The 18,008-nt window shown below is 34.6% G+C and overlaps 1 protein-coding gene across 2 annotated transcripts; it reads right to left on the bottom strand.

The window, feature by feature from the left end:
• Window positions 1–11,861: 11,861 nt before the first annotated feature.
• LOC114296939 (uncharacterized) lies at window positions 11,862–16,356 on the bottom strand. 2 transcript variants are annotated; one of them, XM_082887396.1, is made up of 3 exons: window positions 16,189–16,356; window positions 12,750–13,120; window positions 11,862–12,646 (listed from the first exon to the last, which is right to left on the bottom strand). In XM_082887396.1, exons 2-3 carry the CDS (start codon window positions 13,116–13,118, stop codon window positions 12,050–12,052), a joined length of 966 nt encoding a protein of 321 aa, XP_082743522.1. In that variant the 5' UTR covers window positions 13,119–13,120; window positions 16,189–16,356; the 3' UTR covers window positions 11,862–12,049. The 2 variants fall into 2 exon arrangements, with proteins under 2 accessions (XP_082743522.1, XP_082743523.1); XM_082887397.1 differs by lacking the exon at window positions 16,189–16,356 and adding an exon at window positions 15,835–16,166.
• Between the last annotated feature and the right edge of the window lie 1,652 nt (window positions 16,357–18,008).

Below are 18,008 nucleotides of genomic sequence, written 5' to 3'. Positions count from 1 at the left end.
CCCAAAAACAAATTTTTGCCACTTGGCAGGGCCAACTTTTAGTTTTTGATTTTGAAATTGAATATATCAAAGGAGAAACTAATTCTCTTCCAGACTTTCTAACCCGCAAATATTTGTAGGGTCCTAACGCAGAATACGGGCCGAGGCTCCCCTACACTATAGAATTTCCAGGGCTATATGCCACTTCTGGTAAAAATAGCGGAATCAAGCCGTTCAGCTAAAGATGTCCTCCTCACTCCAGTACCATATGTCCAGAATTTTATCATTGAGGAAACTGTCCTCTACATTAAAAATTCCGATATTCAATGGATGAAGGATCCATGGGAAATTAAAATGAGGTATTTGACTACTCAACATTCATTACCCCACTTTGATCAGTACAGATACATCTATGAGCAGATCCTTGTTGATACTGCCTCTGTCGATTTCAAACACACTCTTGTTGAGCCTAATCGCACAGCTAGTGCAATTAATACAGCAAAGCTACTATCCTGCAGATCTTGCCCATGCCGGCCTGGGGCATGCATCCTCATGTTACCGGTACCCTTGTAGAAAGCGTCGTTCTTGTGGTCCCTCAAGTCGATGTGGCCTGAATAATAATTATGTGGTCCCAAAGACCGGGCCCAACATGTTTTCCCAATTCTAGATGGGCCTTCAATTATAATGCTCTTGGGCCTATGCGGTCTTTGGGCTTCATCTCTTATATTGTCTGCAACCCATTGCTGTATTGCTGCTGGAACGACCCATACTGTGTCTGTAAATGGATGAACATACGGCAATGGGGGATTAAATGAAATCCGGTCATAATTTGATGACAATTTGTCATAATTTAACCAGAAACATTTTGGGTCGCCATTTCGTACCACTGCTAGTGCTTCGTCCTTGGTGCCGGCATTTGGCATCAAGCTGCTAAAAATTATCCGACAATTAAACAAGAATGTTTAGCTATTGTTAAATGTGTCTTAGAATTCCAGGATGATTTATTAAATCAACATTTTTTAATCAGAGTTGATTGTTCTGCAGCAAAACAGATTTTTAAAAAAGATGTCAAAAATCTAGCCCAAAAACAAATTTTTGCCACTTGGCAGGGCCAACTTTTAGTTTTTGATTTTGAAATTGAATATATCAAAGGAGAAACTAATTCTCTTCCAGACTTTCTAACCCGCAAATATTTGTAGGGTCCTAACGCAGAATACGGGCCGAGGCTCCCCTACACTATAGAATTTCCAGGGCTATATGCCACTTCTGGTAAAAATAGCGGAATCAAGCCGTTCGGCTAAAGATGTCCTCCTCACTCCAGTACCATATGTCCAGAATTTTATCATTGAGGAAACTGTCCTCTACATTAAAAATTCTGATATTCAATGGATGAAGGATCCATGGGAAATTAAAATGAGGTATTTGACTACTCAACATTCATTACCCCACTTTGATCAGTACAGATACATCTATGAGCAGATCCTTGTTGATACTGCCTCTGTCGATTTCAAACACACTCTTGTTGAGCCTAATCGCACAGCTAGTGCAATTAATACAGCAAAGCTACTATCCTGCAGATCTTGCCCATGCCGGCCTGGGGCATGCATCCTCATTTTACCGGTACCCTTGAGATCCTTAATAAGGAATCTCGTTACAGCTATTGTGATTATATTAATGCTTTTTCTCAAGCATTTTATTAAATGAATCCCCCATGGCACCATTCTTGGTTCATTCGTGTCCTTCCCGAACTTTTACAAAACGATCTCCCAAACTGGTTTCTCGTTTGGTGGGATAAATTTGGTATTCAGATTGATGCATTTCCAGAAGATGTTTGCAATGCATTCAAAGAATGGCAGATTGCATACAGCCACCATCCAGGATACAAGGACATAACTATGTCTAAATCTACCGTCCATTTTGTTATCCGATTTGGTATCCCCTGGATTTGGAAATGGGATTTCCAATGTGACTTCTAGAATAAAATTCCCCGTTTAAAATGAGTTTTCTTTTATAAATGATAGAATAAAATGGATGATCTCAAACCTCGTCAAGAACTTCTCCAGAAAATCAAAGGTCATACACATGCTTGTTGGGATGCTACTCCCAAGCTTATCCTGACTGCACCTACAGTCCAGAATCCATTGGTCCAAATTCAAAATGAATTATGACAAAAATATCCAGCACTTTCCGAACAAGAATTAGTCATCAAAAGTATGGACTACATGAAAGAACAATTTCTTCAGTAATTTAACCATGATGATACCAGCATGAAATCTGGTACCAGCCACGGCGATCCTGATGAAGGTCATACTGATCCTTATGAGGATGAAAATGAATTTACAGTACTGGCAGGCGAATCACAAGAGCCAGCAGATGCCGATCCAAATTTTGGAGATTTTTGGGACTCACTCACGGGACTAATTGGGACAAAATGAGTCAAGAAAAGGACAAGAAAGGAAAAGGAAAAGAGTAGTAATGCGCCACTTTGTCCTTCATTAATCCAGCATCACTTTCCAGCTTCATATAACAATAAATCTACTTTCGGCTAAAGTAGATTACTTATCATACCAACTGGCCATCCAGCTGGCCTTTGCCGACACTAAGTGATAAGGGAATCTCGAGGACATAAGATAATCGACTCCACCACTAACCAGGACAAGCCACTTGTCTCGCTCATCCTTATCCATTATCTTTTATTTTATTATATAAGGGATGCCTCACCCTTGTTGAAGGCACGCTTTGAATTTTTAAGTTTTTCAGTTTATAAGTCTGTACTCTCTCCCTCTCCCTCGATGTGTAATTTTCTTTCAATCGTTTGAAGTATAATAAAAATAGTGGCAGTACTGATTGTCAGTATTTCTTACTCTTCTTTTGATGTATGTCTGTTTATACTCTTGTTATATTAAATGATATATTAGCTTTTCATATTGAAAGAAGAAATAGTTTTTTAGAAAGCTTTTTATCTATTTGGCCTAATGACCCTTGGGGTCTCCAGCAATTAGAAGAAACTAATCGACAAATTAACCAAGTCCAGTTGCAAATCCAGGAACAAATCTGCCTCTTGGCTGCGGCCGTCAGGCCTCCCCCTCCAGCATAGTAAATCATGAGACCATATGTGGCATAATTAAAATAAAATAAAATAAAACTATAAGTAATATTATTCCTGGGTTAGTGCTTAATGATGGGCAGTGCAGTGTTAGGATTAGTGGGACGTCACCCAAGTCGCGTGGAGGTTAGACCATTAGCAGTGATTGCGGTTAGGTCATTCTCATAAGTCGTTGACAGACGTGCTAGCTTTACCCTGTGTCAAGCACCATTGTTGGTATCAGAGCCACGTTTAATGTTAATTATAGTTAGTTTTATTTCATTTTAATTATACATATATGGTCATCATACAACTCTATGTCTACCACTCATGAAGAAGATGTTAATATAGTAGCCAACACAGTGGCCAATACAGTAGTTTCTACATCAGAAGCCAGAGAACTCGTAGCTTATCAAGATGTTAAGGAAGCACTTGATAAGTGGACCATACCGAAAGTAAAACCAGGTACCATCTATTAGATAGGTATGCTTGATTTCTCCAGTCAAAGAATCATTGAAACTTTTGAGCATGCAGCTTCAGTCCAGAATAATGATGAATTAATGTATTTAATACAACTCCAGGATCTTTATCCTTCGTTACAGAAATACAAATATGTCCACATAGGACTTGTTTAGGTTGCTTTTAAACCTTTGACTCTTTTAGGTCAAAATACCAGTATTCAGTGTACACTACGAGATAGTAGGTGTACCAATTGGAGAGCTTCACTTCTGGGAGCCATAGAAACCAGCCTAGCTCATGGTCCAGTATATTTTGACATATATCCCAACCAGAGTAGAGCCCTATCAGACCAAAACCTATCTAAGGTTTTAGAATTGAGAATCTTATCTCATGGTTATGAGTATCTTCCAGGATCACCACCTTTTACAGTAATATCCAGGATTTATTTAAAGGTTTTATCAACTTTAAATCCTTATATTAGAAAGCAGAGTGATCAAGGTCACACAGTGCTTATTGACACCAATCTTTACAGCAGCCAAGTTGCTATTCCTAAAATGATTGAATGGGAAAAAATTACTTTTCCAAAAAAATGGCAAATAACTAATGCTGTTCCTCTTAGACCAGTTGTTCGACACAATTTGGATGATGTTATACAAACAGAAGGAGGTAATGTTTACCTTCGACCTCAAAGACAATTATCCAGAAGTATGTCAACCACCAGTGTCAGATCTACTCCCTCTTTTAGAGTAGCATATAGGGTAGACTTTCCTGAGTCATCCAGACACTCTAGTGTTGAACCTGTAGACTCTGTTATACAAGGTATGCCATCCAGACCACCAAGTAATCCAGACCACGTTGACCCTATGGATCCAGTTGTCCAAGGATTACAGTTTTCAACTAATAGAATTCCACATGGTATTTATGAACCTAGGGAATCCAGTATCAAATGACCTTATAGTCCTACTGCCAGTGACATGAATTTTGAAGTTTAATGGATTTTAGTCCAACTGTGAAAACAGGAAAATCCTAAATCAGGATTTTTACCAAGATAAGTATGCAGAATTCAGAATAGTAGCCACAATAAAGAACAATTACACCAGTTCAAAATCCAGTATTATTCTTATTTAGAAAAACACCAGATGCTAACACCTTTCCCTTTATGGTTTAAGGAAAATACTAAATATTCGAATAAACAACTCAATGTTTTAGAAAATATCCAGAAAAATTGGGTAACTACTGATGGTAATATTATTACGTCAGTACACCCTCCTGCTAAATCTTTGGAATTACTTCCTAGTGATTCTACTACCAGTCAACCCTTAGTTATTACTGCTTTTATAGAACCTCTTGCCAAAAGCACTAATGCGATGACAGTTAAGGAAATTATTCCTATTCTAAAACAGAATAATTATACTAATCTTTTCTGTCAAACTATGGGAAAACAGTTAACCAGGATTGAAGAAACAGTTGTTCATATAAAGGACACCTGTCATTTTCAACCCAAGACTCCAGATATACAACCCGTAGCTTTTAAGCCTACTCCTACAGTAACAAATTTTAATTTAAAATCTGAAAAAAGATAATACAGAATTTATGGATACTCTGTTAAACAAGATTAAAAATCTTCATATAGGAGAATCCTCACAAGTTAATATGTTATCCAAAAATCATTTCCAGGAGATAGATGAAAATTATCAGAATTTGGAACCCCACCAAATATCTGAAATCCAGGCTAATTTCCAAAATGAACCCTCTTCTATTAATAAAGTTCATTATGGAACAAATATAGATAGTACTGCTTATACTACACCAAGCAGATATTATTATTCCAGACCTAGTCCTATGGATCTTCTTTATGAAGAAGATTTTCTCCATAGCCAGAAATCTTACCACAGTATAACCATTTATGAATGGAATATTGATGGTTTAACTGAATATCAAATATTTGAAATTCTCCAGCATATGCTTATGTTTGCCACAGTGTGCAAACAAAATGAGAATACTAACCATCAAGTAGCTCGATTTATAGTCAGTGGCTTTACCGGGTTACTCAGAGGATGGTGGGATAATATTCTCACTACAGCACAAAATAATGAAATCTTAAGTTCTACTCGTATAAAAACTGATCCATACACCAGAGCTGAAACTACTGAGCAAGATGCGGTTTACACTTTAGTAAACACTATAGTTCTCCATTTCATTGGTGCCGTAACCGGTATTGAAGATCGAAGTAGAGAACTATTACAGAAATTAAGATGTCCATCTTTATCCCATTTTAGATGGTATAAGGATGTATTCCTGATGAAAGTACATCAACATACTCTTTTTGCAAATTAAGATGCTAATTCAGATCATTGGAAAGCCAAATTTATTGATGGTCTTCCTACTCTTTTTGCAGAAAGAGTTAGAAAGAAGTTAAGAGATCGTCATAACCAATTGGCTATCCCATACAGTAGATATACCTATGGTCAACTCGTAGGATTAATTACTGATGAAGGTCTTGCTCTATGTAATGATCTTAAATTACAACAACAAATGAAACATCAACATCTTACAGGAAGAAAAGAATTAGGCAAATTTTGTGAACAATTTGCCTATGATACAAAATTACAGTATCCTCATAAACAAAAAAGACATAAAATTGGAAAATCTTCTAAGTATTATTCCAAAAAATCCAGAAAACATAAATATGATAAAAATAATCAAATTCAGCCTCAAGTACCTTCAAAAGGTAAACAAAAATATTCTAGAAAGAAATCTAAATCAACAATTAAACGTTATAAATGTGGACATATAGGTCATTATGCTAATCGTTGTAAATCCAAATTACAACAAAAGCTTAAGGAACTATCAACAGATAATGATATTCAGCAACAGATTCTTAGAATACTTTCTGATGAATTAGACACTTCTTCTAATGAAGAAGATGAAATTGCAGCTTTATACTCCTCAGAAAGTGGGAATGAGTCTGATAACTCTCCAGAAATTTGTGAATGTAAACTCACATAAATCAGATATCCGATGAAGTCAACTATTTGAAAGCTGTAGTTGAAATGAATGGACTTGATATTGGAGGACCCAGTATCAATGTCCTTACAGAAGAAGAACAAAATATGATTACTTTTGTTGATCAGATTTCTAATCCATAAATGAAATTAAAATTCTTGGAATTATGTTTGCAGCATCACAAAAAGAAGGAAATTCTTCCCCCTCAACATTACAGTATGAAGGAAGTCTTTCAACGACTTCAACCTCTTACTGAAGAAAAGCCTTTAACTATCCAGGACATAAAAATGGAAGTCAATGCTTTAAAAGTTGAAATCAAACATTTGCAAACTTCTAATATTACTATTAATTCTGAAATTAAAAAGATTAATAGTAAGATCCAGAATAAGGAAAAGGGAATCATAATTAATGAATCTACTTTTGAATCTATTCCAGTATCAGAAACTAAAGAGCCTGATTACCTCATGCTCATGAGTACAGTCACTTTTCAGAAATGGTATATCATAAGTACTTTTATGATAAAACCAGATTTTATTATAAAAGATGACATTGGCCTTGTCGATAGTGGTGCTGATATGAACTGTATTCAGGAAGGATTAATTCCTGCTAAATACTTTCATAAAACAACCCAATCACTTACAAGTGCAAGTGGTAATTCTTTATATATCCAGTATAAACTTCCAGAAGTATTAATTTGTAATCAACGATTATGTCTTCCGACTTCTTTTGTTCTTATTAAAAATATGTCTCAAGCTATAATCCTAGAAACACCTTTTCTGTGTTTGCTTATGCCAATTTCTAAAATTGATTCTATTGGCATACACACAACCTTAACCGATTATTTTTGAGTTCATTACAGAACCTTATACAAAAGAATTAGATCAGATTAAGGATCTAGTTAATTTCAAAGAAAAAGAAATTAATTTCCGCCAGAAGGAAATTAGCTTTTTAACTATGGAACAACGACTTCAACAGTCTTCTTTCGAGCAAAAAATCAAATCACTTGAACAAGAATTTCAACATGAAATCTGCAGTGATATTCCAAATGCTTTTTGGAATAGGAAGAAACACATAGTTTCCCTTTCTTATGAACCAGGTTATGATGACCGGAAAATCCCTACTCGCGCTCGACCAAGTCAAATGAAAAAAGAGTATTTAGAACTCTGTAAATCAGAAATTAACACTCTCCTCCAGAAAAAGCTTATTCGATCCAGTCGATCTCCTTGGAGTTGTACAGCGTTTTATGTTAATAAAAATGCAGAAATTGAAAGAGGTGTGCCAAGATTGGCAATTAACTATAAACCTCTTAATGAAGCCTTACAACGGATAAGGTATCCAGTTCCCAACAAAAAAGATCTTTTAAAAAATTCAATTTGAAAATGAATTACAATAAGCTAAACTCTTAGTTGAAGCAATCCATTTATGCACATTGGCATGGATTGAAAAATGTGTAGAACCTTAATTTTGAAATGCTAATTCATTCCACAGAAGTCTAAAAAATTATAATCCTTTCCATTGGTAGTATCATGGTATGCCCCCCTCAACATCTATCAAGCAGTCCTTAAATGTAAATGTTGCTTCAATGAAGATCTAGAAATATCATATATTGAACCTTAAAACTGTCGTGGTAATTTTATTTAAAATTTTGACTATAAACCTTTTTGTACAATGATAGGTGAAGGCTGCATCGGAAAATCCAGGCACTCCCTCTTTTCCAGATGGCATAGTATCTCGTTTCCCAGGATTAAAGAGTGGAAGGTTTTGGAAAGAGCATCACGATCTATTACTACTCCGTGCTGTATTAAAGTATGTTTCTTTTTTATGTTTATTTCTCTTTTCTGTTCTAAAAAGAGGTAAATTGAACGAAATGGAGATAGAAAGGAAGATGCATCCTTTATAAAGAAGGCAAAGATATGAGAGAAGTATTAAAGTACATAGCTGTAAGTTATAGTTTGATGGGAATTTTATGTGTTGGCGACAATTATTTTTTGATTTGTTTAATTTGATTGCCAACCACGGTTATAGATTATGTGCTATGGTAATTTGGTGCAAAACATTTTCTAGATACACTGTGTGAGTTACTTGAGAAAAAATAAATAAATTCATTTTCAATGTATATATTGAATAGAAGCGATGATGTAGACAGTACAGTACTAGATATACTTGTCAATAAGTTTAAAGTTTATGTTTCAGTTAATGTCCTAAAAGCATGCCATAGCTGTTGATAAGCTCTACCCTCACCTTCAAGAGTCAGGTTGGCTACTTATTGAGCAGCTCAGCTGGTTAATTTGAAAACCTGGATTTATCATTGTGTCCCAATCCAATTGGCTTCTTTCAAATTGAAAAGACAAGCCTTTTCATGTGGCAGGATGTCCTTAAAAGGAAACTGCTGGCTTTAAATAACTGATGTTATTTGTACAACTGTCGGTGATATTTTGCCAAAGGTTTAAATTGCCTTTCTTCCTCAAACATTAAATTTTGCTTTATAAATTTGTGGAACAGTGTGGACAGAACCATTCTTGATAATTGTTTACGATTGAGGTAATAGTATGGATTTGATATTGGATTAGATGAACTTATCAAAAAAAGAAAAAGAAAAAAAACGCTGCTAGTTAGAAGTTTTAGGTTGGTCAGCAATCATCTGCAACTAGTCTGAATAAGGACCTTAATCATTTTGATCATTCTGGGTAGACATTTCTTTTTTATGTGAACCTTTTCTTGTTCCTTCGTTAACACACCCTGAGAAGTGACACCCACGGAAGAAATTTCAGTGTGTATCTTGCTTTTGTTTTTTTGTTCAGGAGGTAATTGCTATAAGCTTATTTGGCAGTACTTTCTGTTTTTATTTATTCCTCTTTAAGTTTCCTGTATTATTTTCTGTTCTTGGCATTAACCTCAGGATCTTTTGTAATTAACCTATGGTTTTATATATTGCTGCTTCGTCTTAATTCCCACTTCTTTGTCATAGGAGTTTGATCTTGTCTTCTTGCTTTCTTGCACGTGACTTGTTGCTAGGTTTGCCTCTATAAATTTCATACGAGTTTTTAATGTTTTAAATCTTTCTTCCTTTATCCCAGCTCCGGAGCTTGCCAAACTTCCCATTGGAAATCTGGGCATAAGACAAAATGCAAGGACTTTCAATTATCTGGGCAGGTAAAATCAATGCAGTCTGCATATATGCAGCATGGATGGAGAGATTCTAGTGCAGTTGCACTGGTTCCTTCCAGTGGAACCGTTAATATTACCAAACTATCAAAAGAGGTAAATAATTTCCTTTTTATTGATCTTTATATTCATATATTTTAGTATGCCTTTTGGTTGGGAAAGACACCAGTAATGTGCAGTAATATTTCAGATTCTTTTCCCCTATGAGGATTTTGTGGAACTATTTAATTGGGACAAGCAAGGATTTCCTCCACGTGGGCTTCTTCATCGTGGAAACAGGTTTGTGTTTACCATTCCATTATTTGTTCTAAACTTATTGTTCAGATGGTTTCACTGACTTGAGAGCTTTAATTGCATAAAGTGCACATGCTTAAGTATCCAGTTTTAACTCACAATGTGCTATATTGTAATTGTATTTGTGCAGCTGCTTTGCTAATGTGGTTCTACATTGTCTTGTGTACACTCGGCCCCTTGTTGCCTATTTGTTGGAGAAAGGCCATCGGAAAGAATGTAAATGCAGACCAGAACTTTTTGTGGCCTATATTTTATGGATGATCAAACAATTTCTCACTTTTTTGTTTGTTGTTTCTTGTTCCTCAGGCAGACGAAATGATTGGTGCTTCCTTTGTGAATTTCAAACCCATGTCAAAAGATCCAGTGAAAGTTGGCAACCCTTTTCACCAATTAATATTCTCTCGCGGTTACCTAATATTGGTGGTGACTTGGCTATGGAAAACAAGAGGATGCGCATGAGTTCATGAGGTCCTATTACTTGCTTTACTCCTAGTTTAACGTAGTTTGTCTCTATCTATGAAGAAAACTTTATAATGAACCCTCGTGTATTTGATGGCCAGTGTTGGTTTAATATGATAAAGTTTTACTGATTTCAATAACAAATTTTACACGTTTCATTTTGATTTAGGCTCCACTTGTTTCAACGTAAAATATTTTCACAAAAAAATATTTTTCTTGTAAATTGATTTTACATAGAAAAAATATTTTTCTTTTTGGTTTTCGGCGTTTGGTTGACACTTGAAACAAAAACATTTTAGGGCCTAAAAGAGAAATTTTGATCCAATAAAGTGTCATTTATGATTTTTTAGTGAGCTAAGATATTTATTTGAATAGGCTAAACATGTCGAAAAGGTAGTGAGTGAGAGTTAACTTTGTAAAACTTGACTTGTGAAATTTTTAAAGGTAAGTCATTTTTGAGAAAATGATGCAAAAATATTTTCCTTCAAAAATATTTTACTTGTTTTTTGTTCAACTACACAACGGAAAATGAGTTAAATTTTTTAGACAAAAACATTTTACGTCAAAACAAATGGAGCCTTAAGTTCATTCATTTTGCAGGTTTGCTATCGATATTATCCAATCAGTGTGCCTAGATGAATTTGAGGGAGAGAAGGCCCTTCATCCTAGCACTCAAGAAACAACCCTTATTCAACAGATATTTGGGGGTCATCTCTAATCTCAGGTAGCTTGAAATTACACTAAGGCCATGTTTGTTTGGGCGGACTGGATTAGGTTGGATTAGCATTCCAATGACTAATAGTCCTAGGACTATGAATCCTTTGGATTGTCTATCCTATCCTATGTTTGGATTGAGTTAGGATTATAAGGGGGGATTAATAAAATATTATCCAATCCAATGTTTGTTTAAGGAGATTTGAATGAATAGGACATGACAAGATATGAGACATCCAATATATTGACCATAATACCCATGTTATAATTAATGTAAAATTTTGCACTAAAATGAGCTATAATTTTTAAAAAGCAAATTTTCATATTGTTGCTCCACATCCATTTCGATTCATTTGAACAAAATTTAACCCATTTTTTTTTAATAGAAAAAATAAAAAATAATTCAACTATAAAATTTATATATACCTTAAGGAGCCATTTTAAAAAATCATTCATTGCTCAAATTCAAAAAAGTATTTATTTAAACAAAATTTAACCCCCACTTATTTTTTAATAGAAAAAATCAAAAACCATTCAAGTATAAAATTTATATATACACAAACAATCATTAAAAAATATGCCCTGTTATTTTAATCATCCAACCATTCATTGCCCAAATTCAAAAAGGCATTTATTTAAACAAAATTTAACTCTCTTTTTTTTTGAACAAAAAAATATCAAAAATCATTCAACTATGAAATTGTAGAAATATAAATCTACCATTCATCATTTCAAAATAACCATTCCAAGTAGCATATTGCAATATGAAGTAGCAAAATATGAGTAGTTCAACAAAAAAAAATAACCAAAAGTCAAGTCCTTATTACATGCATTAGAGTAATCAAAAAAACTAAGTACGTAGAAGGACATAAAAGAGCCACGAGTCTATCATGGAGCACTCCTACGTAGCAACCTCATCACCCACCTTAGTTTGTCATCATGTGTCAAGCTGAAGAACATGTCAAGCTTTTGAGCACTTTGTGATATGATCTCACAAGCATCTAGTCTTTCATCAAGAGCAATTGGCAACTTAATGAGTTCATCATTCAAACTTGCCCGTTTAGATGCGAGATCATGTTCATAGCCCATTCTTCGACCAATGAAATCTAGCTTTTCATTGGTGGCAGAAAATACCTCACCCAACTTGTTAGCAATCATGGACAACCCTTCCACTACATCATCATTGCCTCTAGGCCTCTTCTTGTTGTCATTCTTTTTTGTAGAACTTTCAGGTGGTCGTTGACTTGATGAGCTGGAGCAATTTATTCCCTCGCCGATATGACTACTAATACCCATATGTTCAAGAAATGTGCCATCATCTGCAAGACTGTTGAACAACAATTCTTCCTCAGCATTTATAGCATCAACTGCATCAGCAGGCCCTTCAGCAAACTCGCCCGTACCTCGATCCTTACCAAATATGTGGATCCATGAGTCGAAATACGGAAAACTTTTGTTTCGTAAGTTTTTCGCATCGCTTTCCCTCTACAATAACCAATTTCAATTAATATCTCCAACTTAAGATTAAAGAAAAATGAATTAAAAAATTAATAAATTATACAAAGTAACTTAAAAGAAAGTATTTTACCCGAACATATGCTTCCCAGACACTATCACTCTCAACATCAATTCTTTTTTCGGTGTCATTCCATCCAAAACCACTAGTACCAAGCATTCCTGCTACACAGTTGTAGTGCTTCTTCCATATCTTTATCTTTGATTCGATGTGGGGAGTGCCGCGAAGATTTGTCCCGGGTAGCATCTCCAACAATTTCTCCTCTAATTTCATAAGGTAGCCGGCCTTGAAGGCATTGTCCTGTTTCATTCCATTGTTGACAATGTGCATCAAGGCATTAATAAGACATTGCTCTTCTCGTGGGCTCCATAATCGCCTTGGTTTTGACGAATCAACTTTCTCCTTTACTTTTTTACGAGAACTAGACACTTCACTATCCATGCCTAGCAAAGAAAAAAAAAGAAAAGTGTGCATGTTAGTCTCCATTATATAATTATCAACCTGTTAATGTGCCAAAACAAGTCAATACATAAATAGATTTCAATATTCAAAAAATTTCAAACCCATACATGCATGTAACAAATCCATGAGAAAAAAAAATATCGTCACTTAAAAAATATGCAATCACCAACAAAAACCATACAATTTTTGCAAAACATGGTGCAACATCCACAAGCTAATACAAGTTCCAATTACAAATCAAATGAAACTACATCATACTTGTAACAAGTACTTTTACAAATATTGAAACTATCCTTGTCATGCCTCCCTACTAGCCAACCAATTGTTATATAGTTGCATTGCAAGTGTATCCCGCCACCCAGTCCACTCATTAGATGTCTCAACGGTGTCAACAAAATCATCTCCCAATTGATTTTGTGTCCTAAGTAAGTGGCCTTGAAGGCGCAATACAGCTTTTAGGACATCATTGAAATGTCGACTTACAGTCTCTCCAGACCTAAAGAAATTGAACTTAAGTTTTCGTACTTTCAGGTCATGTGCCAAGACATAGAGGAACAAGGCCATCTTTTCTTCTAAGGTAACATGTTTTGAATGCCCCAACCCGCCTATTGTACGAACCATATGGCATAACGTCATAAAACAACGCCTATCCATACGAAGTTGTTCAATGCAAGTAATGTCGCTTTCTCTCACTAGCCGATTAATGTGTTCCATTTGTTCTTGCAATCGATTGGGCCCTCGAATAACGGTACGAGGATACTTATGAATGTACCTCTTCAAGACAATTTCAATGGCAATATATGCAACAACGCATAAGGTGTACAATTCTTGCATTACAACTTGCAAAACTACATATAGCTCAAGCTCCTCATTACTCTCATCTCCAAGACCATCGAAATTGTACTCCATCTATGCAAATAGTGATGCACATCAATATATTAGAGTATAAGAAAACTTCATAATTCCAAAAAAAATTAACAAAACAAAAAAAATAATAATAATGTAGAACATATGAGCATAACAATCAGTTCAAATAAAAATATATATATAAATAAAAAATTCCACATCTTTGGCCCGTGTGAGGGCTATATCTAGTTTTAGCAAAACAAATCCTAATTCTGGTGAGCTTGATTCAATTGTGTTGGAAGATAGAGATATACCGGGGGGAATTCAACTGCTTGTTGATTAAAAAGAAATACTGTGGAAAAGCGACAGTTCAGAAAGAGGGGCAGAAATGATAGAAAAACCAAACATTAACAAGATTTTGTCAACAGTTGCAGTTTTTATTCTTTCCCATTCTATGTGCAATTCTTAGAGCAACTCTGTATGTGTTGTTCTGTAGTTTTCTTTTGGTGTTTCGTAATCATAGTTATTGGATTTGTAGAAGGGAAAAAAAATTGGGAAAATGATAAAAACATTCAAGAGTTGTTTGAAGAAATTTATTGTTTTCCGTTACATAAAATATTAAATATATTTATCTTTATTTTTAGTGAAAAATGAAAAACAGAAAGTAGGCTAGTACATGTGTATTTGATAAACTAAGATTTGGAGGTTTTTCTCATTTCTTTTTCCCCAATGATGAAGTTGATTTAGATAAAGCAGCAATTTTGGTATTTGAATTTTAACTTCTTGTCAAAAGTGGTCAATCTAATACTGCACTCTTTCTTTTTTTAGCATTTCTTTATTTTTTAATCCTCCACCTTCATCATATTCTTCTCATTTATATAAGTTCATTTCTTCTAGTTTCTTTTTTCTTTTCAATTGGTGTATCTATTAGTCTAGTAGCATGCTGTTGGCCTTGGGATTTAAACCATGGCTTTTGCGAAGAGATAGATGAAATAAAGTTCTGTTTGATGGCACTCCTATTTTGAATGATTCTAGCATTATGAAATTTCAACTAATTTAGAATACAAACACACACACACACACACACACATTATGAACCTGTTACTCTAATTTCCGAATACTTAATAAAATTGATTGCAAGCCAATGACAAGAGGTTTAATTCTTTCTTGATCAAACTTCCAAATGTACAGAAACAGGCTACATTTCTTTTCTGTAAGTCCTAAATAAATGCATGCACATCATATCTATAAGATTTCAGCTCATGAGAAGACAAGAAACCTCTGAACATTTTTAGAGAATGTCCTTTCTCTCATATCTGACCTGAAACTTTTCACTCTCACCATATCTGTAATAAGATATTTCAGAAAAATATCTTATTACATCATGAATTCACAAAAAAAAGCTATTTTACTTCTTTAAAAATTGTTTGATACCTCTAAATGGGAGGAAGAGAAGACACATACAAATCGTTCTGCTGAATCGGAAAATGAGTAAATTGTATGATTCGGTGCGATTCAGAAAAGATTAGAAAACATATTCTGAAATCAAAATCCACTAGAGTAATTGGATTTTAAAAATTACAAATACAATTATACATCTTTCTATGTTTGTCTTTTCTAAGAGTTAACAAAAAAATATATATATATATGTATCATCAACCCAAAATCACCTAACTACCCTATTCTCCTTCCAGAAGATGAGAATTACAGGATTACATGTACGGATCGTAAATAGCTTTTAAAGAGTTCGTGAATTGAAGTGCAAACCATAACGAAGCAGGCAATTATTGATCAATCAAAAAAAAATTAAACAAGTCACAAAACACAAACCCAACTTGAAGAGACGAACCTGATTCAACACGACAATACGACGACTAAAAGAGAGTGCAATTGAGGAAGGGACGTAGCTACAAAGCAGGGATCGGAGCTTTTCATTTGCTGGAAAAACTTGGAGATGGTAGTATCATATAATCGTATTGAAGATAAATTAATCCATTTATGAACTCACAATCAACAAATCTGCGATTTCAATGTGAGTGAAAACTCATAACCCTAGATATGGATCTATGAAGATGAAGAGAGAGAAAGAGCAATCACTATAACAACACCAATGTAAAACAAAGATTCATAGCAAATCAAACCACGTAATAGCACCTTAGTTCAAACTGAACATCAATGGAACAAAAAAAAAAGAATTACTCACTGAAATTTGTTGAGATCAGTGAATCAACAAATAGTGGATCCAAATCGATGAACAGTTGCCTTGTTGAGATCAACGAATCAACAAATGGTGGATCCAAATCGATGAACAGTTGCTCCAGATCTCCAAATCAGTGATTAGTGGCTCAAGCTCGGCGATGAACTTTGAAGACTCTCATCTCATCACAGCAACGTGGAAGAAGTGAAGGTTGTAGAATAAAATAATCAACAAATATGATATATAGTGAGGGTTAATTTGGTCATTTGATGAGTTAGTCCTGATTTTGGCTAATCTCCCAATTTATATCCCACACCTTTTTATGGGATTGAATAATCCATCAAATGGGGGACATCATATCCGAAAGGATTGTTAATCCGTATTTTAATTTTTTAACCAAACAACGGATTAATAATTTTCTTGGACTATTAGTCCAATCCTAAGCCCATGTCCATCCAAACAAACATGACCTAAGGTTTTGATATTAATCTGTGAAATGCACCGTTATGGATTCTGACATTCTATTGACTTGCAAGTATCTAGGATCTACCCATTCTTGTTTTTACTCTGGTTGAGCATGCAGGTGGTAGATTCTTAACATAATTATTTTATGATTCCGGTATATCCATCATGATAATGTCATTTCTTTTTTCTTTCAGGCATATGTGGCTTTGTTGTCCCTTGACCTTGTAAGGAATTATTTTCTGCATCACTGATCAAAGTTTATCTGGCAATTCCTGGTGTCAAATAACAGTTGAATGGGCTTTAAAAACATTGAATGTGCTGCATAGTTATAAATAGCATGTTAGTTGAAATAAATCAATAAAACTATGAGGGAAAAGGATTTTAATTGCTTACTGGAAGCTGGTGTAGTTGTTCAGATCATAACTGGGCATGAGGCAACCCTCGAGGAGTGACAGTTCACTTCGTGGCTGTGCCTCAAATGTTATAACCCGTCACACTTAGACTTGAGGTGAATTTGTTGTTTTATAGGTGGTGTTTGGCAAGTTTTGGGTTTGGGTTTTTTTTTATTTTTTTAACTGAATGATAAAATTTTTGCAAAACCAAAAAAAAAAACAAATCCAAACAAAATATCACATCCAACCCCATAATCATTTCACGTTTTCTCTCACAAACATCACATCCAACCACAAAAAAATCCAACTATCTTCCCAAACACCAAAAAAATTTATCCAATAATATCCTACAACTAAAAAAACCTACATAAAAACCCACTTCCCAAACACTCACATAACGTTGTGTGCCCCATAGTTTTTGCATCTAGCTCTGACCATTTTTCTTTGATTCTGTCCTGAATGTGTTAATTCCTTTTTTTCTCCCCCTTATTTCCCAAGTGATTTGTTCAAAATGCAATAATGTTTCAAATCAGTATGAAAATAGTTTTTGCATCTAGCTATAACCATTTTTCTTTGATTCTGTCATGAATGTGTTAATTCCTTTTTTAATGACCTATCAATAGATAATAATATTCAACAACAGATTCTTAGAATACTTTCTGATGAATCAGACACTTCTTCTAATGAGGAAGATGAAATTGTAGCTTTATACTCCTCAGAAAGTGGGAATGAGTCTGATAACCCTTCAGAAATTTGTGAATGTAAACCTCACAAAAATCAGATATCTGATGAAGTCAACTATTGGACTGCTATAGTTGAAATGAATGGACTTGATATTGGAGGACCCAGTATCAATGTCCTTACAGAAGAAGAACAGAATATGATTACTTTGCTGATTAGATTTCTAATCCAGAAATGAAATTAAAATTCTTGAAATTATGTTTGCAGCATCACAAAAACGAGGAAATT

Source organism: Camellia sinensis, chromosome 9, assembly GCF_055761805.1.
Source record: "Camellia sinensis isolate YWXY chromosome 9, ASM5576180v1, whole genome shotgun sequence".
NCBI classification, from domain to species: Eukaryota; Viridiplantae; Streptophyta; class Magnoliopsida; order Ericales; family Theaceae; genus Camellia; species Camellia sinensis.
The sequence above is the reverse complement of the archived record's forward strand: the minus strand, read 5'-3'. Positions and strand labels throughout refer to the sequence as shown.

Coding starts and splice junctions, on each gene's coding strand:
- LOC114296939 (XM_082887396.1), bottom strand. CDS start 13,118: ATGGATAGTGAAGTGTCTAGTTCTCGTAAAAAAGTAAAGGAGAAAGTT. Junction 12,647..12,749: donor TCTGGGAAGCATATGTTCGG/GTAAAATACTTT, acceptor TGGTTATTGTAG/AGGGAAAGCGATGCGAAAAA.